General features: G+C 36.8%; 2 protein-coding genes and 1 long non-coding RNA gene across 8 annotated transcripts; 2 read left to right on the top strand and 1 right to left on the bottom strand.

Moving 5' to 3' along the window:
• The first annotated feature begins 2,940 nt into the window (after nucleotides 1–2,940).
• On the top strand, nucleotides 2,941–12,321 carry LOC104879132 (uncharacterized). 6 transcript variants are annotated; one of them, XR_002029856.2, is made up of 8 exons: nucleotides 2,941–3,157; nucleotides 8,686–8,751; nucleotides 8,965–9,080; nucleotides 9,980–10,067; nucleotides 11,257–11,326; nucleotides 11,408–11,472; nucleotides 11,607–11,753; nucleotides 11,837–12,321. It is a non-coding gene; the product is annotated as an uncharacterized LOC104879132 (long non-coding RNA). The 6 variants fall into 6 exon arrangements; XR_785656.3 differs by having other exon boundaries at nucleotides 8,686–8,761; nucleotides 11,408–11,753; XR_785657.3 differs by having other exon boundaries at nucleotides 11,408–11,753.
• A 2,680-nt stretch (nucleotides 12,322–15,001) lies between these two features.
• On the top strand, nucleotides 15,002–16,625 carry LOC100262474 (GATA transcription factor 5). The gene is made up of 3 exons (XM_002272726.4): nucleotides 15,002–15,170; nucleotides 15,270–15,614; nucleotides 15,697–16,625. The coding sequence occupies exons 2-3, from the start codon at nucleotides 15,273–15,275 to the stop codon at nucleotides 16,369–16,371; spliced, it is 1,017 nt and encodes a 338-aa protein (XP_002272762.1). The 5' UTR covers nucleotides 15,002–15,170; nucleotides 15,270–15,272; the 3' UTR covers nucleotides 16,372–16,625.
• A 3,617-nt stretch (nucleotides 16,626–20,242) lies between these two features.
• On the bottom strand, nucleotides 20,243–21,280 carry LOC132253685 (glycine-rich RNA-binding protein 1-like). Its single transcript, XM_059736598.1, has 2 exons — nucleotides 20,953–21,280; nucleotides 20,243–20,247 (listed from the first exon to the last, which is right to left on the bottom strand). Exons 1-2 carry the CDS (start codon nucleotides 21,278–21,280, stop codon nucleotides 20,243–20,245), a joined length of 333 nt encoding a protein of 110 aa, XP_059592581.1.
• Nucleotides 21,281–26,316: the final 5,036 nt, after the last annotated feature.

Raw genomic sequence — 26,316 nt, forward strand, 5'->3', positions numbered from 1 at the left:
ATTTATTTAAATTTTAAACGATCCTATCTGTTGTTTGCTATTATCTAAAAGCTTAAACTTTTGGGTCAAATTGATATCTTCACAGGTTCTTTATTAGCAGGGAAAGTTCTGTTCTTGTTCTGTGCTATTTTGGAAGTTTGTGGTTATATTCTAGCAGGATAGTGTCTCCTTGCTAAGAGTCTTTTTTCTCCCTCTTTTCTCATAAGGTTTTTTCCTTTTTATATTCTTATTCCAGGTCCTGCTGTTAAAGTTATACCAAACTAGATCAATGTTCTATGATGTTGCTTTCTTCAATTCTCTTGTTTGTTGAAGTCCAAGGTATACTGTTTTAAACTTACTACATGTGATGTTGACTTGGCATGAGAACATGTCCCTTTTTATTATGTCCATTGATATTGGAATTAACTGTGTGCTTAGAGTGTGTTTGATAATGATTCTAAAAAACGTTTCTAATCTTTCTAACACTTGAATGATAAATTTTTTGAAGTATTAAAAATATTGGAAGTGTTTCCTAAAATTACTATCAAATGAGATCTTAATGTTTATTTTGAAAAGTGTTTTTAGATGTGAACCTGTAGATCAATTACCATACTATTATTTGATGGGAGAAAAAGATGCTTATTTTATCATTTATGCTCATATTTTTTCATAAAAATATAAGGGATATCAATACCAACTTGTTGTCCAAGCCAAAAGAATGAATAATGAAGCTAAAAGGCTGTTGTATCAATTTAGGATAAACAAAGAGGAGGAGAAAATGTGACACTAAATGGTTTAGCTGAGGGTTACTTCGTTGGAAGTAGTTCTCTCCATGTTATAGAAAATTCCAGCCAGCCAGGAGTCATTATCATTGGGTGGCTTCATTGTCTAAGTTCTCAACCACTTTAGGAAACAGAACAGTGGAGCATAGAGTTGTACTTCCTTTATAACATGCTGCAAAAGAGCTGCTGGTCCATGCTTTGAGGGGCGTGGACATTAGAGAATTATGCATTTCTCCTAGCTGTTAGATCCTCCTTTTTGCCTTTTGGACCTTTTCATATGCTCAGAAGAATTCGTTGCGTGCACCCACCACCTATCTCTTTGGCTGGCTACATGTTATAAGTTAGAAGAAGGAAGCTCTGTTTACCTTCCTTTAGGCACAAACTGATGTCTAACCAAAACCAAATAAGGACTCCACTCTAATTCCATTAGACCGTGGGATTTGATTTCAAACATCATCATTGCTAAAGCAATTGTTCTATCTTAGTTGCAAGGTGGTTGTATTGATAATTTTATTCAACACCAATAGACCTGTTCTTGTGATAGCATTAGTTTGTGCTTGCTAATTGTCACTTTCTACTGCTTGTGATAAGAAGATGGATTAGACTTACAAATCACTTGTCTTCTTGTTTTCATCCTATCACTTGCTTTGTGCTCTTGTAGTGGAGGGTTTTCTGTAGTCTTATCTTTTTGACTTTTCTGGCATGGTGGTGGAAGAGGAGAAGGATGAAAGTAACTTTCATTATGACAAACTTCTGAATAACTATCTTTTGAAACTTGTGAAAAGGTTCATGTTATAAGTCAATTCTTCTATTATTGTTTTCTTTGGATTTCTATCAAGGGTCTCAGCATCCATTATCTATCGTAGGTTGAGCAGATTGATCCCAATGCTAGAAAACCACTGAGCAGGGAATCAGGGGTGCGGAATGATAGGTATACTTTCATTCTTTGCCTAGTCATTCTCATCTTTGGTTCCTGCAGCAAACAATCAGAATGCAGTAGGTCAGACTAAATAGGCTTGTTGGTCAGGTGATGTACTAAATATATTTATGTTTGAAAGATACAATGTTAGATTAAAAGTATTTGAACATTCCTCACTAAGAAAACTTGACACTTTGACTTTAATTTATATAAGTAATCTTCACTAGAGTGATTAAAATTTCACATAATGTCCCGATCAGAGAAATTGAGTAACAAATATAAATTATTACAGCGGTTGTTGTTACACTGAATTTTTACTTGAATTCTCCTAGTACACTCATTGGCTTTTGTCTTCTACTATGAATTCATGTACTACCTCTTAATTGTTCGGGATAATAATTTATTGTAATAGAAAAATATTTTTCAAAACCATGTTTTCGTGTTGTCAATAACACGATCTGTATTTTTGTGAATACAATTGTATAGTTGTATTCTCAAAAACACAATCGTCATAAAGTTAACTTGTGTTGGTACCTCATTATGGATACTACAGATCATTATGGTACCCACTCTAATTATGAAATTACTATTACGTATTCATTACTAAGAGTTTGAAGCCAAAATAAACCAAAATATTGCATAGTTCAAAGTAATTGCCAAACTAATATTTTAACTCCATGTCAACAACTTTTCTTTCCATTAGTAGGACTTTTATCCCAAAGTTTCTATTTTTTTTTAATCCAAAACACTAATTATTATTTTATCTACTCACCATCTGCAGCTCCCACTAACAGGTCTTACAGTGCTTGGTAAGTTTTTAAAGCAATTTATTTTTTTGTTAAAATAATACCTAAATGTTTGGATAAGTGGATATGAGGATAAAAGTGGTTCATGAGTTTGTTTGCCCTCAATTCCTCAACTTTCTCACTAATCAAATAGAGAAAAACGAAACATTAAAAATACATAAAAAAAAAAAAGAAGAAGTAAAGAATCAAATCGAAACACAACAATTAATGTTTTATGTTCACTTACCCTGCAATTACCAACCTTTTATTCCTACTTCCATTTTAATTTTTTTAAAAATTAAATTTTATTCATTTAAATCTATAAATGTTATTGCTAAGAATGGGGGGGAATTTTTTTAGCACACCCAATGTAATACAATATTTGTCAATTAAAAGAGTGTCACCGACCACTTCACATGATGACGTCATCACTTTAGAATATTAAAAATAAAAATCTTGGTTGGGAGTTCTTCTATCAGACGCACTTCCATATATTTTTTTTTTTTTGTTGTAAAAGAGCTTTATACAATCTTTTTTATAAGTCAGAACAATCGTTACCAGCTTGAAAGCACATTGCCCCTAACTCTAAATTAGGTCGCAAGTTTGGGAGGATTTCTTCTGAAACTGAAGATGGCGGCCAGGAAAGCGGAGAAGCACGGCCTGTTGCAATACATTACACAATTCTCCAGCAGGTTTGTCTTTTTCCTCTGTATTTGTTTTGTTTTGATTTGATTGGTTTTAGGGAGAGGTTTTGGAGTTTTTGCTATGATAGCATATGTAGGTTTCAGAGGCATTTGGGCATTTTATTTATGTGGCTGGGGTTTTCTGCATGCTACATTAATCTACAGCCACAGATATCGTTTTATTTTTTCATTTTTTGGATCTTATCAGCGACCCCACGAACAATCAGTTATAAGTCTTTGTTATTGAAAGTATCAGTCTGTTTCACAAATAGGGTTTCTTAATGCCAGATGGTGGGGCACTTTTGGGGTGGTGCCGCTACTCATAAAGTCTTGCCGGCCACTTTCAAATTCTTACTGGGTGCTCAAATTGGCTTGAAGATAAGATGAATATCAGCTCTCTTTAGTAGAATATGGAAAGTTCGTTGGTGAACTTAGATAACTTCGTCTTCATCTAGCTAAATTCATAAAGGATTTGAAATTTTGGCGGTATTCAGATTCAGGCCAGAAAGATTTTTGAGGATATACATGAATTTAGAAACCATATGATATACTGAAGAACCTTCAGTAGTCGGGTGGCATCATGTCTATGCCTCCGTGGTTTTTACCGTCGCAATGTCTCTACCCATAAATGCCGATGTCACAAGGGCAGCATTGCTAGTAAAATAGCCTGCTAGTGACTGCTTACATGCTAGAAAATTTCAGCAATATGCAGTTTGGGAATTGATTAGGGATATAAACACACATTTGGTAAATTCTGAACACCTTATCTTCTAGTCTAGATCAGTAGATAGTAATCTCAAGGTATGGGCACATGCGGGTGGGGTTGAGTTTGCTCGTATATTCTCCAACATTAAAATTCTGGTCATGTGGTGAAAATGTGAATTGTGATTTCTAGCTACCTAAGTTGTTTTTCTTTATTTTCTCTCTTCATTTGCAGCTTAGCGTTGGTTTAATTGTTTCTCCAAGTAATTATATTTGGATTGTCATCGTTGTCTTTACTGAATTAGTTTTTCCTTTATAATGTTCATAACCTTCATCCTTTTCGGAAATTTGGTTGTCACATGTTAGACAAATACTGACACTCTAATGTTTTCTAACCGTGAATTCTCACAGATCTTAAATACTGAATAAGCTTTAAAAAGAGGCAGGAACTCTGAAGTTTCCTATTGTCTCTAGCAAAGCAAACCATGGCCACATTTATGTTATATGGGTTTTTTTATGTTATGTTTGTTAGCTTGATATGCATTGTGGTCCTGTAACCTAGCTATTTAAGCTTTTAGGGAACTTGGTAACTCAACAAGGTATCGAAGCTGTGATTAATTAGAGATCTTAAGTTCGAGTCCCTTCTACTATTTCCCCCCCATGAGGTATTCTTTTAGAAAGCTTGGCAGCTTAACAATGTTATACTCAATCATAGTGGTTGAAATAAATCAAAATTTTCAACTCAAGGGATTAATTTTTTATTTTATAACTTCTTAGATGAAAATTTTGCCCAAGTTAGTATGTGCTCTGCTACTGAAAACTTGGATTTTGATACATTACATATTTGAATGGCAGGTTAATGTTCTGTACACTGAAGCAGTTGAAAACAAATTATATTTGACTCCTATATGATTCTATAATATTGGATAGATAACTTAAAGTCAGTCACAGGCCATATGGATCACCTTTTGTATTTTGATATTTGTGACATATTATTGCCCCACATTTTATATTCCTTAGTTTCAGTCAATTGAGTGTAGTCTGTTTTTTTCTTTTTCTTTTTTTCCTTTTGTAAAGGACTTTTCAAACCTTTTCTGCTTGAGCATCCAGATTGCTAAATCTTTTATATATATTGAGGGAGTAAACATTATCGGTGTAGACGAAGTAGTGTGGTTACTCACTAAAACTGTGAGGGGACAGTGCATACACCAAATGGCGGCTTATTGCAAGTCCCTACATATAGTTTGACAATTTCTGCCTCTGGTTTTGCTTTTAATTTTTGATAGTATGATTAAAAGTTGATGGTTTATAATTTTCAATAGGGTAGTTGATCTTCGAGGTTTAAAGAGCACTTCATGGAATGTTTTGATGAAGGATCAGATCTGATTAATATGGCCTCATTTTGTTTAGATTTTATCATCATCTCTAACAGAAAAGGATTAGTAAGATGGCTCCATTCCTCCCCCTCTTTCTCTTTCTCTGTCTACATCTTCATGAACCTTTAATGAGGAGGAATGATATTTCAGGCTTATCACTGGGCAAGTGGGCGTTTTTTAAGGATTACTGATGTTCTTGGATGATGCTTGCCCATTTTCCTTTTGTTCTTTCGAAAAGCTTGTAGTTTGACCTAGAACATGATGCTTATAAGACAAATAATTTCCCTGATAGAGAGTGATAGAGAATCTGGAATTATCATTTAGAGCTTTCAGCAGTTGAAGCGGTCAATTGTCTATTATTACGTGGTTTCCTTTATGTCTAGATGGTATGAAGGAGTATAAAATTCTCATGTGCCAATTTTATCAAAATTTCAACTTTACATTTAGATCTAGAACAAGGTAATTTCTTACCCTAGAATTTGTTTTGTTAATTACCAGTTAGGGATTCTTGTTGGAGTGCTATTTCAACAATGTAAGTAATCATTGATTCATAGGTTAGATCTTTCTTTTTGTCCTATTACCAATCAACATTGGGATGTGCATGAGAAGGTTTAGGTCCTGTGCCTTTATGATTGGCTTCCAATCTTTTTCCTAGAGTTTCCACTTGCACTCTACATTTTCATTGCTTTGAGTGAATCAGAAATCTACTCTAGCTGTGACAAGATTGACTGAGACTAGTAACTAAAAGTTGATCTTGAGCGATAGGGTAGGGGTATTGGATTTGCATGGATTGGTGCATTGAGTCATATCACTTGGCATTCATCATAACACGAAAAACATGCATTTGATTTGTCATTGTCCTCATTGGTGTTGTTCTAGTATTACTATTAACTTGTAAATTATATTCTTGAATTTTAATGTTTCTTTCTGTATTAGGCTATTAGTTATATGTTTTGGTTTGATTTGGAACTCTTTTGGATGTTTAATTTTTCTTATAAAGTTAAAGCCTTTTTAGATGCCAATTTTTTTAACATGTGTTCTTGTTACGTGTACTAATTCAAATGTGTTTTTAATTAGAAAAGTGATCAGAAGTATTTTGTAGCATATTAACCAAACTTGGACTTAGTAAAGAGCTCATGTTTCTTGCAATTCTATAACTAGCAAGAAAAAAGTTTTCTATGTAATTTTATTTACCTTATTTTACATGTGTACACATAGATTTCTCTTTAGGAAAAATTATTATGTAGTCAATTTGGATTTTTATTGATTAGAAGAATGGTGTAGGTACAATATTTATTTTGTCCTCTATTCTTCCTTCTCTAGTTGTTAATTGAGGGTTTGAAGAAGCTTGAGCCTAATTTGGGCCTAGACTTTGTTTAGTTTTGAGTCTTAATGGGACTTGGGCTTTGGCGTGATTTAGACCTTGACTTGACTTGGATCTTAACATGACTTGGGCCTTGGTGTGACTTGGGCTTTAGTTTGACTTGGACCTTGCCTTGACTTGAACAACATCGACTTGGCTTGTGCACCTTGATCTTAGATCAAAGATTCTTTGGTAGACTTTGATCTTAATGCTTGAACCTTGATGGTTTGAATATCTTGACAATTTGAAAGATATGTTGAAGAAATTGAAGATTTGTTGAAGCCTTCTTTGAAGATCAAAAAAGCTTTGGATCTCCCTTGAAGAGTTCCTCTCCAACCCTTTTCTTATAAATTGCCTTTTTGACTTGTCTTGGAATTTTTGGAATTAATTCTATTTATAAGGATTAGAAACACCAAATTTGGATAGTTTTAATCGATTCCTTAGAAATATTATTCTTTAATTAAAGTTAATAATTAGGTTTGTGACTAATGTAATTTGAGTGTATGGTAAATTATAAAAGGTTAAATTTTGGTTTTGTACAATGCGTTAATACAAAAATGTAACCCTAGGAAACATCAGTTTTACCACATTATGTAGTTAAAACACATTTGGCCTTCCTTTGATTCTATTAGTGACCCACAAGGAAGCAAATTTCCACAAAATTTTCTGAATTTTGATCCAGAATTTTGGACAGTAGAGGACCTTGATAGGAAAGCCACGTAGAAAGCTAGAAGTGGCTGATTTTCTAGCAATTTTCACCAAAAAATGGCAAAAAAATCAGCATTGGAGACTATCAGATGGCCCAGACAAAAGTTTTCTGATATTTTGCTGATATATCATTGATTAAATTGCCAATTTTTTCCAAAAATGTCACGAGGATGCTTCTCCTTTGATCCAATGGTTAGATTTTAATTTAAACATGATCTAACAGTCAGAAACGTACAATAATGGCTAATGGGCTTCTAAATGGCTATTTTAGCCCAGATTTTGGCTATAAATAACCTCGTTTTGATCCCATTCCATCCAAATATCACTTGAAATCTACCTTGCTCTCATTTTGCCCAAAATTCACCTTGATCTCATTCCATGGCTCTACAAAAGTTGGTATAAGTATATAGGAGTTATTAGAAAATCTGATAGAGAGCGGAGACATGGTGGGACTGAGACCCATCAGAGGCTGCCAACATTTGATAAGGAGTTTCTGCGAGCTTTGAGTCCACAAGTATAGGGACTCAACATAGTGACTTATCAAATAAGGCCAATGTTTATCCTCCTTAAAATTAGGGTTATTGATAGACTCCACAATATGAGATGAACTTACCAGGACTACGATATATTTAACCATCCTCCTCCACAAATATCATATGACATTCCAGATCATACGCAATGAGGATTCCAAACAAACACATTGGTGAACTCATAGTTTCCCATCTATGGAAAGGTAGAGGGAAGGAACAAAGAGAATTATGCTTGACATATTCTACTTACAATTATAATGTAAACTCCATCTTGTGGTGCCAATATCATCCATATGAAGATGGTCTTCCTTTATCCTAAGCATTGTGGAATCACATTAGTCCTCATTTTGGTATTAAATGGAACTATCGGAATGTAATTTGTATAAAGTACTGATATTTAATGAAATCAATTTTTTACCTCCACATCTCAAAATTCATACTTCTTTCAAGTATTATTGTCGAACATCAAAAATCATTATACATACATTGTTTTTTTAAAAGAAACAACTTCAATATGTGTATCATTGCTTGTTTTATCAGCTTTTTTTTTTTTTCAATATTTCTTTAAGTTTTGATCAATTTCCATTCATCGAAAATTTTTCCCCAAAACTTCCATATGACATTTCTGAAAAATCCAACCATCGATATTCTGCGAATATCCGATATTTTCATCCTTTGTGACCACTCATTCCATAGCATATTTGACATTGTTATAAGAATAGGCTGGTGCTAGAATATTGGTTCCGGGTGCAGGTAAATTGTGTGACTAATAATAACTTTTGCGCATTTGAACTTATTTAATTTATGATATGTTTAGTTGGAAGCCTTCATCTGAATTTATATGCCTACTTGTACCAGAACATGGCAATTGGAAAACTAGCAGTATGTTAGAACGATATTGAAGTCTTCTGAGGAGTGGTAAAGGTGAGACATGGTGAGATTCTTTGAAAATTGTCTTCTGCTACAGTTTTGGGTCAAATGACCTTACTACTATGTTATTGATTTTATGTTGATGGTCATTGCATCTTTCCTAGTGTCAACTTAGCATGTGATCCTGCTGGTCACTAGTCTAAACTTTTCCTTAACTGCACCCTAGTGCCCATACTGCCATTTTCAGTGAGATTTTTTATGGTGTAGGTTTTGGTTGCTTCATCAAGTTATGGCAAGGGTGATATCTGAGACAATAGGGACTACAATAAACCTTATTGATATTTGCTGAACATTTCTGGAAACTACAGTTGAAATTGTGTCAGGTGGAGTAGAAAATTTTGAGGCTTTGTCTTGGTTAAGATGCAAAATTCTATCTGTTTAGTTGGTCAATATGGACAGCAAACATCAATTAAAAGACTTTAACTGTTAGTGTGATGTGTCATATACTGGAAAAGCATATCAAAGTTACCTGGTGATTTATATCAATTATTTGGATGATCATTATGTCATAGACTTTAGTTTTTGTTTCAAGTGGGAATTGTCATCTATGACTTTTATTTCAATAGCCTAGTTGGATGTTGTGGTATCAAGATGGAAACAATTTGGATTCAGGTTGGACCAGGCAGACCCAGATTTTCAACAGGATACTATCTAAACTAGTCTTTTGGGGTGCACAATAATTCAATACTAAATTCAGGTTTGGGCTGGACAAATTCTGGTGTTACTAAACTACTAGGCTATTCCTGGACCTGGATTTCCAGTATGAATTATTTGTTTGAGCCTTGTTATTTCTATGTAGGTTGGATGGCTTAAACAAATGATTGCAACCGCCCCCATGGACTATGTTTCTGTTTGCCTGATATACATTGTTGCTCAATTATCTAAAAGCTTGAGTTTTGAGTCAAACTGGTAGCTTAACATAGTATTAAAACTTTGGATTTTGAAGATTTTGAGTTTGAGTTTCTATTTGTTTATTCTTCCATTTATTTAAAATTTAAATGATCCTATCTGTTGTTTGCTATTATCTAAAAGCTTAAACTTTTGGGTCAAATTGATATCTTCACAGGTTCTTTATTAGCAGGGAAAGTTCTGTTCTTGTTCTGTGCTATTTTGGAAGTTTGTGGTTATATTCTAGCAGGATGGTGTCTCCTTTCTAAGAGTTTTTTTTTTTTTTTTCCTTCTTTTCTCATAAGGTTTTTTCCTCTTTATATTCCTATTCCAGGTCCTGCTGTTAAAGTTATACCCAACTAGAACAATGTTCTATGATGTTGTGGTGCTTTCTTCAATTCTCTTGTTTGTTGAAGTCCAAGGTATACTGTTTTAAACTTACTACATGTGGTGTTGACTTGGCATGAGAACATGCCCCTTTTTATTATGTCCATTGATATTGGAATTAACTGTGTACTTAGAATGTGTTTGATAGTGATTCTAAAAAACGTTTCTAATCTTTTTAACACTTGAATGATAAAATTTTTGAAGTGTTAAAAATATTGAAAGTGTTTCCTAAAATCAGTGCCAAACGGGGTCTTAATGTTTATCTCAAAAAGTGTTTTTAGATGTGAACCTTTAGATCAATTACCATACTATTATTTGATGGGAGAAAAAGATGCTTAGTTTATCATCTATGCTCATATTTTTTCATAAAAATATAAGGAACATTAATACCAACTTATTGTCCAAGCCAAAGAATGAATTAGCCCTGATCCACTGAATAATGAAGCTAAAAGGCTGTTGTATCAATTTAGGATAAACAAAGAGGAGGAGAAAATGTGACACAATGGTTTAGCTGAGGGTTACTTCGTTGGAAGTAGTTCTCTCTCCATGTCATAGAAAATTCCAGCCAGCCAGGAGTCATTAGCATTGGGTGGCTTCATTGTCTAAGTTCTCAACCACTTTAGGAAACAGAACAGTGGAGCATAGAGTTATACTTCCTTTACAACATGCTGCAAAAGAGCAGCTGGTCCATGCTTTGAGGGGAGTGCACATTAGAGAATTATGCATTTGTCCTAGCTGTTAGATCCTCCTTTTTGCCTTTTGGACCTTTTCATCTACTCAGAAGAATTCGTTGCATGCACCCACCACCTATCTCTTTGGCTGGCTACATGTTATAAGTTAGAAGAAGGAAGCTCTGTTTACCTTCCTCTAGGCACAAACTGATGTCTAACCAAAACCAAATAAGGACTCCACTCTACCAAGTTAGAGACTGAATTCCATTAGACTGTGGGATTTGATTTCAAACATTATCATTGCTAAAGCAATTGTTCTATCTTAGTTGCAAGGTGGTTGTATTGATAATTTTATTCAACATCAATAAACCTGTTCTTGTGATAGCATTAGTTTGCGCTTGCTTGTCACTTTCTACGGCTTGTGATAAGAAGATGGATTAGACTTACAAATCACTTGTCTTCTTGTTTTCATCCCATCACTTGCTTTGTGCTCTTGTAGTGGAGGGTTTTCTGTAGTCTTATCTTTTTGACTTTTCTGGCATGGTGGTGGAAGAGGAGAAGGATGAAAGTAACTTTCATTATGACAAACTTCTGAACAACTATCTTTTGAAACTTGTGAAAAGGTTCATGTTATAAGTCAATTCTTCTATTATTGTTTTCTTTAGATTTCTATCAAGGATCTCAGCATCCATTATCTATTGTAGGTTGAGCAGATTGATCCCAATGCTAGAAAACCACTGAGCAGGGAATCAGGGGTGCGGAATGATAGGTATACTTTCATTCTTTGCCTAGTCATTCTAATCTTTGGTTCCTGCAGCAAACAATCAGAATGCAGTAGGTCAGACTTTATAGGCTTGTTGGTCAGGTGATGTACTAAATAATCAACACACCTTTTGGAAGCAGGAGGTGATTTGATTAGAAATTGAAGGTTTCGCTTTAGGCATTTCTTAATAAGCCTACAATTCTTCTTAACAACCCAACCTATTTCCACAACGAGTTGTGTTGCATCAGATCTTACACTGTAACCCACCAAGTCATAATTCAGCTCTGGTGAGTCCTGAATCTCCTGATGCTAGTCTATCTTTCCAACAACCTTGCTGAATACCCACGTATCATATGGGTTTTTGTTGCAGATTGTAGCATTCTTCATTCTGCTTGCACTCAGCTCTTTGCAAAGCGACCTTCCAATTCAGTATCACTTAAGCTCCATTTGATTTCCTTGGAAACTGAATTTGCTTTTTCTTTGTGGAATTGGCTACTCCTGGGTTCCCTGCGGTTGTGATGTAATCTGATTTCTGCCACATGGATGCCCATATCTCTTCAACCCTGAGTACATCACTTATTACATACTTAGCTCTTAACTTACTGGCTTTAGACATAAAAAACCTAGATTGATGTAAGATGAGACTACATCTGGGCTATGACAGATGTCTGGTGAATCATCAGCATAAATTGATTTGTGGACTGTCCCGGATGAGCCCCGTGTGCATGGTGTGAAGAACCTGAGAAAAGTCTTGTATGGGATTGTATAGCTTATCTGATTGCGTTGAATCAAAGCAACGAGGATGCTCTTCGAAGGAGGATAAGAACAATAAACTTGATAGGTGCATTTCTAGTATCTATAATTTATTTTTAATTGATTCTCTCTTGAATTATTCAACAATTTTCTTCTAACTCCCAAATTTAAAGTTTATCTCATTGTGGAATAATTCCAAGCTTGTTATGGGCCATTGGCTACCCATTCAAACAAACAGGTGTCCAGAGTGAGGCCCATTTCCCAGTGGGCTCAATCACAGTTCAGAACCAAATCCCTCAGTAGTTGGCGCTTTATACCTTGGAGTGCAAAGAAGTGAGAACCCACAGAATGTTACATGTGAGTGCAAAGAGAAAGGCGTGTAGGCCATTGGTGATTGCTGTCTGGAAAGGAGAGAGAAAGAGGGGGTTTTTGAGAAAAGTTGGAAAGATGAGACACAACACCCCATAAAGAATTTATAGTCTAAGCAGCTGAAACTTTTGCTTGCGGGAGAGGGATGGTCCCCTTTTTGTGCCCATAAATTACGTGCAGATGGTTATATGCTGATACACACCCATTCTCTAGGGTTAAATTGCCCGTGATGTGATGAATTGATATTTTTGGGTACACTCCAAACACCCACCCAAAGCCCATGTTTTTATGTTCCAAATACCGGGAAAAATTGATTTCGAAATCCGAAAGGATCAACCACTCGAATTGGTCACATGATTTTGTGTCTGACTTTCTCCTTCCCGCCCATAACCCAAGGGACCCATGGTAGGTAGAACCGTTCCAAATTCGAATTCGCATTTCAAACAGAGGTGGGCTTTTAACCTTGACCCATTAAAAAAAAAACAGAGAGACACAAATGATATCTCACACAGCCCGGCCCATAGTTTTAACTTTGAAAACATGGAAATGGGAATTATCCGGTGGGACCCGACCTCGAGAAGGGAACAGCTTTAGAAAGTAGAAACCTCTCATTGGAAAAATAAGAAGGTTCCGTACTTTGTCCTCCTCTCAACACTAAGGACATTTCCGTAAAATCATACTTTGCTCTGTACTATTCAGAGTGTGTATAAGAGTAAAAACAGGAGCGCCCCATAGCCGCCCTCTAAATTTCAAATTTTCAAAATTCTTTTAAAAAACCAACAATAAAAACAAAAATCCTCGAAAATGAAGAATTGTGGATAGGTGGCATCATCCGTCCAATGAGAGCACAACACGTAAGACGAAGATGTCCAGCCGGCTGAAAATGACTGGAGCCGGCTGTCCAATGTTTACATGGTCAAAAATAGTCGTCTTGGGGAATCTGGGTATACGTATTAGACTTGTTTTACAGTTAATGTTTTTTCCCAAAAAATATTTCTCTTCTTGACGGAAACACCCCTGATTTTCAATCAATATTACCGACTGCCCTTCGCAGGTTTACATGGAGCCAACCATGATTCCTATATTGCCCTTGTTTTATCAGAGAGGAGGAGAATCATTCCAGTTGGCCAGCTTGGCGACAAAAGCTGGCCCCGTCTCTCTTTTCCTCCCTTTGCTTCCAAGGCATGTCCTGTCTCCACCTTTGTTCATCACCAGGGGTACTCCAGTAATTACATATTAGATTGCGTAGTGTGTGCTTATGACCGGGTTGGTACAATCCAAAGTGAACCCGGTTTGACCCGTAGTCATTAATAATATTCTCTAATGTTGGTCAGTCACTTCTACAATAATTTATAGCATTCAACGAAGAATTAGAAAAGTATAAATTACCAAATATTTTCAGTATATAATAATTTGCTTCGACCATTAATTGTCAAAACAATGGTGGATTAGCAAAAATCGAAGTCCATAGCATCACCAATAGAGACAAAGGGCATGGTCCTGCCTTCATGTGTAATAAAATTATTAGACCTACCAATATCATTGGGTCCCCAACTCATGACTCTAAAAAGGAAAACTCCAATTCTACAACCTAAATCCATTAGGTGGATTTCTTCTTATAAACTCTCCCAAACCCGAGTTTGGGAAGGAGACACATTCAGGCAGACATTCTTCAACCATTGTGAAGACAAAAGATTTAAACCATTCATTAATCCCATATCAACTTTAAAAGAAAAAAAAGAAAAGAAAAGGAAAGAGCTTGTGGTACAACTTTTAAAGTGAGATAAAAAAATATTTTGAGTGTGAAAAAGGGAGAGAGATTGGTAAGAGAAAGAAAAAGAGAACAACTGGGTGGGATAGATTTTGTCTTAATGGGCAAAGTGCAACAAAATTAGAAAGGAAGGAGCGGGAAAGGGAAAGGTAAACCACCGGAAGGAGCGGCAATCAACACGGTTGGCAATTCACGTAAATTAGTCAAAAGGGATGGGTGAACTCTTCCAAAAGAAGAAAAGTATGAGATGGAAAAAAACAGAAAGGTGGCTGTTTCGTGGGTAATCACCGAGTTGGTTTTGGTGGGCCGGCCAACACCATATTATTTTCAAGTCTTTTTTTTTAATAATAATTTTAAAATTAAAATGTATGTATTTATGATGATTAAAAATTGAAAACAGTCGGAAATAATAGAAGAAGTTACAGAGTTGCTGCGGATTGCATGTGGGCGGTCCCAAAGGTGATTTTACCAGAAAAATTAAAATAAAGATTAAAGAAAAGAAAAATGAGTGTATGGGGTACGGTTACACATTGGATCGTGTTTAAGTGGGGAAATAAATACGTAAAGGGCAGAATATGGATAGATATCGAAGAGAAATTTTAAAAAACAAAAAGAAATTAAGGGATGGCAAGTAACTGGCACTTTTAGTATTTGGGACAGCCCTTTCATTCAATGCTTTACCCAACTCACCACCCCTTTTCTTTACAATTCCACCGCTTTATCATCACTCCTCCCCCTCCTCCTGCGTCTCCCTCTCCCTCTCCCTCTCCTTCTCATCTTCTTTCATTTGTTGTAGCTCTCTTCCTCTCAGGTGAGTTTGTCTATAATGGACCGAAAAAGATGTATTTTTTTTTAATGGGGGCTTTTTGTGAATGATTGTTAAGGTTTTTTTTTTTAAAATTTGTAACAGGAAATGGAATGCGTTGAGAAGGCCCTGAAGAGCAGTGTGGTTAGGCCGGAGTTGGCCTTTAAATTGACCCAACAACCGGCGTGTATGGATGATATGTGCATGGGAAATGGGCAAAGCGGTGTTTCTGGTGATGACTTCTCTATAGACGACCTTCTAGACTTCACAAATGGAGGTATTGGAGAAGGACTCTTCCAAGAAGAAGATGAAGAAGACGAGGACAAGGGCTGCGGCTCCCTTTCCCCTCGTGGGGAACTAACGGAGAACGATAACTCCAACCTTACTACTACAACTTTCTCCGTGAAAGACGAGTTCCCTTCCGTTCCCGCTACCGAACTCACAGTTCCGGTATGGCTCCTCTCCCCCTGAAAAAATCGTCTTTTCCAAAGGGTTTTTGCTCTGTGGCTAAGAAAAGGAACCATTTTTACAGGCGGATGATTTGGCGGACCTTGAATGGTTGTCTCATTTTGTAGAGGATTCCTTCTCGGAATACTCCGCACCTTTCCCCCACGGAACCCTAACAGAGAAGGCCCAGAACCAAACGGAAAACCCCCCTGAACCGGAAACGCCGTTGCAGATAAAGTCGTGCCTGAAGACTCCATTTCCAGCCAAGGCTAGAAGCAAACGAGCGAGAACAGGCGGTCGGGTTTGGTCTATGGGTTCTCCGTCGCTTACGGAATCATCCTCCTCGTCTTCGTCTTCCTCTTCTTCGTCCCTTTCCTCGCCTTGGCTCATCTACCCCAACACGTGTCAGAACGTGGAATCGTTTCACTCGGCCGTAAAGCCGCCGGCGAAGAAGCACAAGAAAAGACTGGACCCGGAAGCCAGTGGCAGTGCGCAGCCGACCCCCCACCGGTGCAGCCATTGTGGGGTCCAGAAGACCCCACAGTGGAGAACCGGTCCGCTCGGTGCCAAAACCCTCTGCAACGCATGTGGGGTTCGCTACAAGTCCGGCCGACTCTTGCCTGAGTATAGACCAGCATGTAGCCCAACTTTTTCTAGCGAAATTCATTCAAATCACCACCGGAAAGTGTTGGAAATGCGGCGGAAGAAGGAGGTGACCCGGCCTGAATCCGGTTTAGCTCCGGCTGTTCCAAGTTTTTGAAGAGAAATTATTTAGTCTTAGATAGGTAAAAGAAAAAACCGAGGAAAGTTAAAAAAAAAGAAAGAAGGAATAGCTCATGAACCGGGTGCATAGGACCCGGTTCAAATTAGACCGAGTTAGTTTCGGTTCGAGTGTACATTTCCGTGGTGGTTGCGGTAGGTTTCTAGTCATGTAACTGGTTAGGAAGACTTTAATGTACTTTTTTTTTCTTTTTTTCTTTTTTAAAAATAGAATTAATTTCTTATTTCCTTTTACCGTTTCGCCATGACGTTAAATTAGTGATTTGGTCTGATTGAGAGAGAGAGTGTGTTTTGCATTGTGAAATTGAAACGGTTCAGAAGGCTTTTCTGGCGTCCGTTGCAAAGCGAAAAGCTTGTGAGCAAGCGCCAAAATGTTTTTGGCGTGTGGTATGGCGTATGGGAATCCCCTGAATCCCCAAGGAAGATAAGGATGCAGGGGAAAGGGGCCTTCTATTTTTCTATTTTTTGCAGAGGGAGTGAATCGTGATGGGAGGCTTTCGATTTTATGGGTATTCGCACACTAGATTTCTTTTCGGTGGTAATCTCAAAATATGAATATGACATCTGGTTGTACCTTTCCCTTGTGGAATTCTAAGTGTACATCACCCAACCCAAAAGGGTCTCAATCCTTTGCTTTTCTTGGTTAAAAGGGATTGGAGTTTTTGAGATGAGATGGATTGTGTCCAAATCCTTCCCCATATTTAATTAACCCTTTTAGGCTGGCTGTGGTCTAGTCAGGACCTCTACTTTCCCACATGTATCGGCTATAGCACTCACTATAGGGTGGAATTTGATTCACCAACCCAGAAGTTCTAAAAATGTAGCCAAGCTTTTACTGAAAGTGCAAGCTCTAAAGTTCAAATTTGTCTATGTTTACGATCAGACCATTTAAAATTATGGTGCCAAGAGGCTGACAAGTCATGATGTGAGCCAAATTGAATGGGATTGCCTCAGTTATCAGGTACCCGTTTATTTATGCTACCCCGGGAGTTTCACAGACATTTATGATATCCTGAAGCTTCGTAAGTTGCTGCAAAAATAGGGGTGGCCCCATCCTGTTCGGAGTGGGTATGAGAATTATCCACTTTATTTTATTTTATTTTTTAATTTTAATTTTGTTAAAATAAAATTGCCTTTCACATATTTGTGATTGTGTTCTTGATAACACCACGTTTAGTTTATATTCTTTTGAGAACATGACCGTTGGTTTGATTTTCTTAAGAATGGTGTTTAGTTCATATTCTAAAAAACACGGCTACTAGATGTTGCTTTATATGACCATAACAGGGCACTTCTATTAATGGTCCCTTCAATTAGTATTATTATGTCCAACATCAAAATTTCAATTAAATTTGATTTTTCTTATAAATAATTTATTCTCATGTATTTCAATAGGGAAGGAAAATTGAATTTCCCGATTATATTAACTTCCTAGTGGTATTGGACAGAGACCACTAAAATGGAGACTTTAAATCAAAGTTAGGATCCACCCAATTTTAGAAACCATATTCAAAGTTCTCTCATAATTAAAATTTTTGTAATAGAAATTGGGTAGGGAGTTTGGATGATTTCCACCAAATAGTGGAGCAGATTAATTTTGGACCATGAGTTGCCTCTTCCTTCAACAAAAGGAAACCAGTTAGAATTTGGCTTGTTAGGCTAACATTAAAATAGTGTGTTCATGAATCATGCCATGTGAGTACAACACTTCCTCTTTCCCATAACTAATTCAAAAACCCAACATTTAATTTTGTCTTTAAATTTGGAACTCTCTCAGTGAAACCAACCAAACAAGCCCCAAATATAAAGCATAAGAAATTCCGAATGTAGAATCAAATTCCCAACTTACCCATTTACCAAAAACGTAAAGAAAACTCAGAATGGTTGGGTGGCAGTCTGGTGATGGTTCTCTCCCACCCATTCCAACCACTCTTTAATGTGTGTATAAGAATAAGATAGGGCAGCAACCCTAAAGTTATGTGGGGAAGATGATTGTCCACTCACTACTCACTCACTGCCATGCTGGTTAGGCAGTCTTACACTCTTAAAGCTGGGAGACTGCCTAGCGCTTTGTTCCCTCCGTATACTCTTCAGTCTTTTCGCCTTGTTTGGTTATCATCCTTATCCGAAATTTTGAGGAAAAAAATAATTGGGAGAGATGGTTTAGAGTGTGTGGAAAAGGGTGTTATTGGGATAAATGTTTTTTTATAAATTGGTAAAAGGTTTATAATGAGTAAAAGGATAAAAATGTCATTCTCTTGTTTGGATATCTTAAAAAAATAATAATAATAATTTTCATTATTATTATTAGTTGTCTTTTCATCTTACCTTTTTCTTTATTTTATTATTATTACATAAACCTTTTAGTATTTTTTTAACATTAGCATGAGATATGTATTATATATCTTAGTATTTCTAATATTATTTTATTGTTATAAGTAATTAATATTATCATTTAAAATATATGAATAATATTTATACTAATATTTATTATTATTATTATTATTATTAAAAATAATACAAAAAATATTTATATTAATATTTTAATATTCACATTATAAATAATAAAGATAAATAACAATAATAATAATAATAAAATTAAAAAAAAAAGAAAAAGAAAAGAGTAAAGGGGAAATGGTATGAAAAGAAAAAAAAAAGGATAATTTTGGAATTTTATTCAGTGAAGAATAAGTACTAAAAGTAAGTAAAAAATTTTCATAATAAAAACAAAAACATAAGATTTTAAGGTAACTGTTTTCAGGTGATCTGGTGCCCCGATGACTCTGATGTGATATGCTTACACTTGGAAGGTTGATGTGGACTAAGAGATGAATGTGTGTGGACAAGAAGCAGCACATATTTTTTAATGATAAAAATTAAAAAGTGTCTTCCCTTTTATTTTAAGGGATGGATTCTTTGAATTTAGCCCTCGGCTTCCAGGCCCATACACGAAAGAGTTAAACCTGTTGGTTCAACATAGATGTAATGATTTGTGATGGAAGCTCGTTAGAGAGGGGGGGCTTGGGGACACAGCATGTGCCATATCTACATGATGAGGGGGGTGGAAGTAATATAGAAAAGCCATTGACAGAAATGAGGGTGGTGATGATAATGACATTGATGGAGATGTGCGATTAGCATTTTAAAGATAACAAAGAGAGATATTGGTCAATGTGATAGGGGCCGGCCTTGCACTCCTTCACTTATGTGGAGATCCACTGCGAAAAAATCTCTCTCTCTCTCTCTCTCTCTCTCTCTCTCTCTCTCTGTGCATTATCTAGTGTTATTAAAGTGAGTAGTGATTGTCCTCGTGCCCACCTCCCACCGGACCATTTTGACTTGGGAGTTTGATAATCACGTGCCCTGAGCTCTAAGTTCCCAAACCGATTCATTTATCAGCCCCATCTGATTTGTGGGCCTGCTTGGGAGCAATATTAATTTGTTTTGACCATTGGCTATGCTGTTCGTTAGAGGTACGCTCACATTTTCGGGAGCCAGATAGTTAATGGCAACAACTAACAAGTAGTGATGTGAATTTGAATTTGGTCTCCAAATGGATCGGGCTGGGCTGTTCGGGGGGACTCAGCCTGCATTCCAGATTGTTTCAGCCCATTACTACAGGGTAGTACTAGCCCATCATTGAGGACAAAGACAGACGTCGCTTTCGGCAACCCTCAGTATTTGTCATTTTCTTGTACACATCAAAGTTTGGGGGTAGCGCAGACACCACCTTAAAATAATTAATTTATTTTTTATTTGAATTTCAGAATTCTCTGTCAATGATTGCAGTGACGGGTCTTTCCCATTTCTTTATATTATCTAAGAAAGATTTGAATTTTTGAATCCAAATATCAGACTGTAACCATAAATGAGATAAACAATAAGCATGCTTAAAGACAAAACCAGTGTGTAAACGGTCAACAAATTAAGAGAAACTTTTTTTTAAACTCTTACTGAATCACACACACAAGTATTTGCAGATGGATGTATGGTGCATTATCTAGTTTAATAGACTCTCCATTTCCACTCCTAGAAATGAGAAAAGTTTTGTTACTTTTGGAATGATCGGACGGGGAGATGTGTATATGAAATAGGGGGTAACAGAATATGAAATTAGTATGCATGGGAAAATGGAATAAGGTAATTAAATTTTATGCACCCTTGCAACGTCCACTGCCCATGCAACTCGCATGCTCACGTCGCTGATTAGTGCTTGTAGCAGTAGGATGTGTTGGAGGAGGGTGGCCACCGCATCCCCAGCCCCAGGGCCCCCAACAGCCTCCCTGGCCGCCGCCGCCTCCTCCTCCTCCTCCGCCCCCACCACCTCCTCCACCTCCACCGCCCCCGCCACCTCCACCTCCACCTCCCCCGCCACCACCACCACCCCTGCCCCCTCCCCATCCATAACCTTTCCCATTTCCTCCTCCACCACCACCACCACCACCGCCGCCGCCGCCGCCACCTCCTCCTCCTCCCCCTCCACCCCCACCCCCACCCCTACCACCTCCACCTCCTTTTTTACCACCATTTCCTCTTTCCCGTCTTCCTTTGTACCTTTTACCTTTTCCTTTGTCACCAGCGCCCCCACCTCCACCTCCACCTCCACTATTTGCACCCCCACCCCCACCGCCGCCGCCACTTCCACCACCACCACCTCCTCCTTTACCACCATGGTTCATATTACTATTCGTTGCAACTTCCTTAGACGAAGTTGTATTACTTCCTTGCCCATCTCCAACAAATTTGTGGTTTTGGTGCGAAAGGTTAGGAATGGAAGTAGTGTTGAAGTGAGTGACGCCATGTTCATCACCTTTCAGTCCATCAACCAAAGGTGAGCTGAACGCTATTGCGAGAACCAGCACAAGCCCAAACCCTCTGGCAATCTCCATCTTCTGATGCAAATTGACAATGCAAAAAACACACTCACCTCGCTCCCTTTATACTCTTTCATTTGATTTGAATGGCCATTGACAGCTGGACCCAGTCCCCACTACAAGTCTAGAACAAATTCAAAGTTTCCCAAAGGCTGCAAGACGGAGGCTGAAAGATAGGAAAGTACAATGCCTTGTGACATAATTTGTCCCCACCTGCATTTTCTGTGACTAACTGACGCATGAAGGACGCACTATAAGCACTAAGCACTCACCACCCCCTTTAGTATTCAGTGTCTGGACCCTTCTAAGTGATTTATCATTCCTTTAGGGTCACTCCCAAGTAGGAGTTACCCATTGTAGGGACTGAAACATCCATTGTCAATGGTTTTTTAACAAAATAGTTTTTCTTTGGTCTTACTTTTGATTCTCCTAATCAACCTCAAGACCAGTGTATCGATATGATCTTGTAGGATCACATGCACTATTTAAGGTGGATTATCAACCAAGTACACTGCCCTCTGCCCTTTTATTTAAGCTTTGGGTCGTCATTTTATGAATCTACTCACAAGCTCCTAATTAATATGTAGATTATGATGCATTTCTGAAAAAAAAAATGATTTATTTTCAAAATTTTGTTGGATAGATTGAGTTTAGAGAGATAAGGATTTTGTGTGGTCAGTTATGCCTGGCCAAGCTTCTATCATTTTTTTTATTTGGTTCCTTCTCAGCAGTCAGCATGATGAGATTCCGCGATAGGATTCAGCCAAAGTGCTAATATATATATAGGACGGGAAGACCTGATAAAACATCCATGTGATATAGGTGGGAAGATGTGCCTTTTGCTTGACGAATGAGAAATGAGATGGGAGGACAAGTGGGAAGCACGTGACGAGCGAGATGATGGAGGAGGTGGTGGTAACCATGGCAATGTAGGTTGTTCAAGTGCAATCCAGATAAGGTGGAGAAAGAGTAGGGTGAAATTGTTAAGGGCTCTTTCTCATGCTATCATCATTTCTCCATGTGCAAGTGTGAACTCATTCCCACTTCTTCAAGACATTCTTTATTATATTTCTTTGAAAATAAGCAAAAATATGGTCACGCCAATACCTCTCCACCCCACCATGCCCACGTCCCGGAAAGTGGATGACTTTGTATGCCACTTGCTGGAGGATGAACTAGGCCTTTTCCTGCCAACCCCAAATGTGACACCTTCTTTCACCTGCCTCTTAGGCCCGTAGTCTTGATTGGCCCCAAATTTTATGGATAATAGGGCCACGCAACTGTCAAACGTGGCTCGGCCCAACCTCCAACCGATTTTGGGTTTGATATAATTCGTGGCGCATTTTTGTATTCTGTGACCTAAGTCCATGCCCACAACAGAATGCTAGCAGTTTTATCAGCCTATTATTCTGAATGTTGAATACAGTTTGGGCCTTGACCATTGCCAACAGCTAACCTCCTTAACCTCAAGGTTGAGCCTCAAAAATTTAATTCCCAATACAACCATCTTACCCGGCCGGGTTCCCCCACTCCAAAAACCGCACGTGGTAGATATTTCTGATTCCTTATTTGAATTTTCCTTAGTTCTAAGTTTTCATCGTTTAATCATGCTAATATCTAAGAGTTAGGGCGATGAGCCAGTAATTCGTTGTCAGTTGTCTTTAATGCATGTCATCCATTATAAATGGACTGCCGGCCATTTGTAGCTGGGTAATTCACTAATTTGCAATGCAGACCACTGTACTGGTCCAGTCCCAATTGAAGAGAGCTAAATCTGCGGAGCGAATGCACATAGCTGCACTGTGCATTTTGCACCATGCATTTTGCCCCATGACTGGAAATGTTGGATAATCATGGAGGGGTTCGATGGCTACATTTTGTACCATTTTGGAAAAGCTAGCATAACTAAGTGGCATGAATTGATGTGGTGAAGAGCAATTCTGTAATTTGAAGGACACGTATCATTATCTCAATTAATGACAGTAACCCTCACAAGCACACAATTACTTAGTGGGCATTGACATATTCTCCTAATTGCCTGATTGAGTTTGCTAGGATATTATGCAAAGCAACAGCTGTCCAAAACTTAGCCTGCATGGGTGTAATGGGTCACTTGGTGTAGATATTATCTCCTGACTTTAAAATGCTTTAATAAATTAATAAGAGTTCATACATAATCTAATATAAGATATCACAACTATCCTCGTGTGGATATAATATTTTCATTATGTCTCATGAAGTCAGACAAACTCCTATACCATGATCCAGATTAATTTTGATACTATCTATAATGATTAGTTTTTAATAGTATAGGTATTATCTATTTTAAGCAAAAATATTATTATAATTTTAAAATATATTTACAAAATTAAGAGAAAATCATACATTTATATCATGAAGATATTTTTTACACCGCAAAAATCTGTTAGTCCATTTTCAATGGATTTTCATCTTGTTAGGTTGATTTTGATTACTCCCAAGCGTCAAGTTATTTGGCGGCTTGATTTTTAAACCATGTATAGTGTCTTGGAAAAATTAGAATATAATGGTGAGGCTCAGAGCCACTGGACGCCTGCACGCCATCCACTTGGGTAACTTGCACTACTACTTTCCACAAACATCCATATGCTTCGATACCTGCCACATTTCCACAACAGTTGAATACATAAGGCATTCATATTGCAGGCATCCGCCTTCAAATTGTGGGTGAAATTGATCACCTAGTCAAACAAAATATTATTTTTTAAAATTAGTTTGAAATCTGCATTTTAAAAATGTGATCTCATTTTTATAAAATTTAAAATTATAATTCCAGAATGTGACTTCAAAATATGTACTAATTCCAATAAATTTATATTAAAATAATCATAATTTTAAATATATTAAAAATCATAATAAATATTTAAAAAAAAAATTTAAAAGATGAAGCAGGTGAAAAGAAAAAGAAGAAAAGAGAAGATAATTTACATGGAAAGAGGCCGACCAACTTGAGCCGCCCAAACTCTCCACCTTTCCCATTAAGTAGGTACAAAAAAGTCGCATTAGGCCGACTGATTAAAATAGAAGAAAATCGAAAGAAAAGGAAGAAAAAACCATATGCCTCTAGTCAACAAGTTGACCACATGAAAACGGTGGGGAGAAGGCGGGAACCGTTCTCAGCCTCACCACTGTAGTAGATGACCTCGACCGGCATTCACCATTAATTGTGACATTGAGTGTGTTTACTTTTTCTTAACCTCCTACCGTCTTATACTTCTTATGTACATATATAAAAAATGACTCATTTCCGGTCTCCTGTAAAGGCTTCTTTGACCACTTGACATTTGGATCCTCCACCGCTCCTGTCAGGATCGTGCACCGTGTCGCCACTCGTCCCTTGAAGAATGTTCTCACCACGTACGCTTGGCATGCGCTTTTGATTAGTATGTGCTAAAATATGACGAAGACTGATCAAAGAGAATGGTCATACAAATATTATTTGAATTTTTTAAGAAATTAACTTTAATTGCCAAATATTGTTAATGTGGTGTAGAGTCGTTATCTGCACAATTCAGTACAATGCACTTACCTAATTAAGTTTTGGAAGTTTTGAAATATGAATTGAAGTGTTTTAATTATGGCTTTCCAGAACATATATGGTGGGTAGGTGAGAGCTGAAAACGTCTCTGAATAAAATTCAGTAAAGGAGCTAAGTGTTTTTTTTCTTTTTTTTCAATTTCTACTAGTTTGAAAAAAGAATTTAATGTTGATCGGAAAGACACGATTAATATAAATTTATTTTTTAAAAATTGTATGAATAATAATAAAATTATGAAAATGTGTTTTTTGAAAAGATGTTTTTAATATAAATTTAATTTTATGAAATTATAAAAAAAAAGGTAATTTTAGTATAAATTTAATATTTTTAATATGTGATCGATATGGACATGATAAAAAGTACCAAAAATTTGTCCGTAATTTTATGATTACCATGTTTTAAGATTTTGTTTTTAAAGCTAGGTGTAGAAGATAAAAAAGCCCATGTATGGGATCCATTCCCAACCAAAAGTATCGAAATTTGAATGAAATCCTATAAAAAATTTAATTGACTATATTTGGTTCCTAGAAAATGTAAGAAAAAAAATATATAAAGAAAAAGTAGAAAAAAAATAAAAAATGGATTAAAAATTGACAAATTATTTTTTTAGTTGCTTCAAACTCATTTTATTTATTTTAACTCATTAATATAAAAATTAAATAATTTAAAAATATATAAAATTTTAATTAGTTTTAATTATATTTGATTTTTTTTTATATTTTTTATAAAACAACTAAATATAAAAATGTCATTTTTCTCTATATTTTTTTTTCTTTTTTAGTATTTTTCAGCAATCAAACATAACCAAAAATCCATGGAGTCATAAATGCTCGGAAAAAAGACTTTTTTGCCGAATAAAGCCAAGGAAGTTGACAATAAGACAATAGGCGGGCGTTTTCAGACTTCATGGTTGATAATATCTAAATTTCTCTAATAATGGGTTCGTTTTCACTCCATTTTGAAGGAATACTATTCCCCTAGAATGCACCCTCCAGTCTAACTTGGTGTGCTACAGGAGTAAAGGGCATCAGGAAAGGTATACATCCCAAGCAACTTCATCCGAGGAATGACCACCATCTCCCTTGCCATGTTTGAAATGGCCAACTCCCTGCAAACATATCCACTCCTAGCAAGCACCAACCTTAGCAGTTGGATTTCCTAATGATGATGGGAGCATTATGCAATTATAACGAAACAGCGCCCAAATCCATATGGGATGGAGGGTGAGGTCAGGGTGACAATACATGAAGTAATGCCCTTCTCCATCTACTACAGTCTTGCAACTTCTAGATTTAATTATTTATTATACGCTTATTGATAACCCTTGGGCTTCTGATAGGGGAGGGTATCACTGTCACCAGATTCCAATAACATGATAGATTTGTGGAGATCTCATTGACCAGGCTGCATCTGCAGGTGATTGACGTGTAAGTGATGTTAATGGCTCACCCACCTATCGTCTCAAGTGTTTGCT

This window comes from Vitis vinifera, chromosome 4 (assembly GCF_030704535.1).
Source record: "Vitis vinifera cultivar Pinot Noir 40024 chromosome 4, ASM3070453v1".
Taxonomy (NCBI): domain Eukaryota; kingdom Viridiplantae; phylum Streptophyta; class Magnoliopsida; order Vitales; family Vitaceae; genus Vitis; species Vitis vinifera.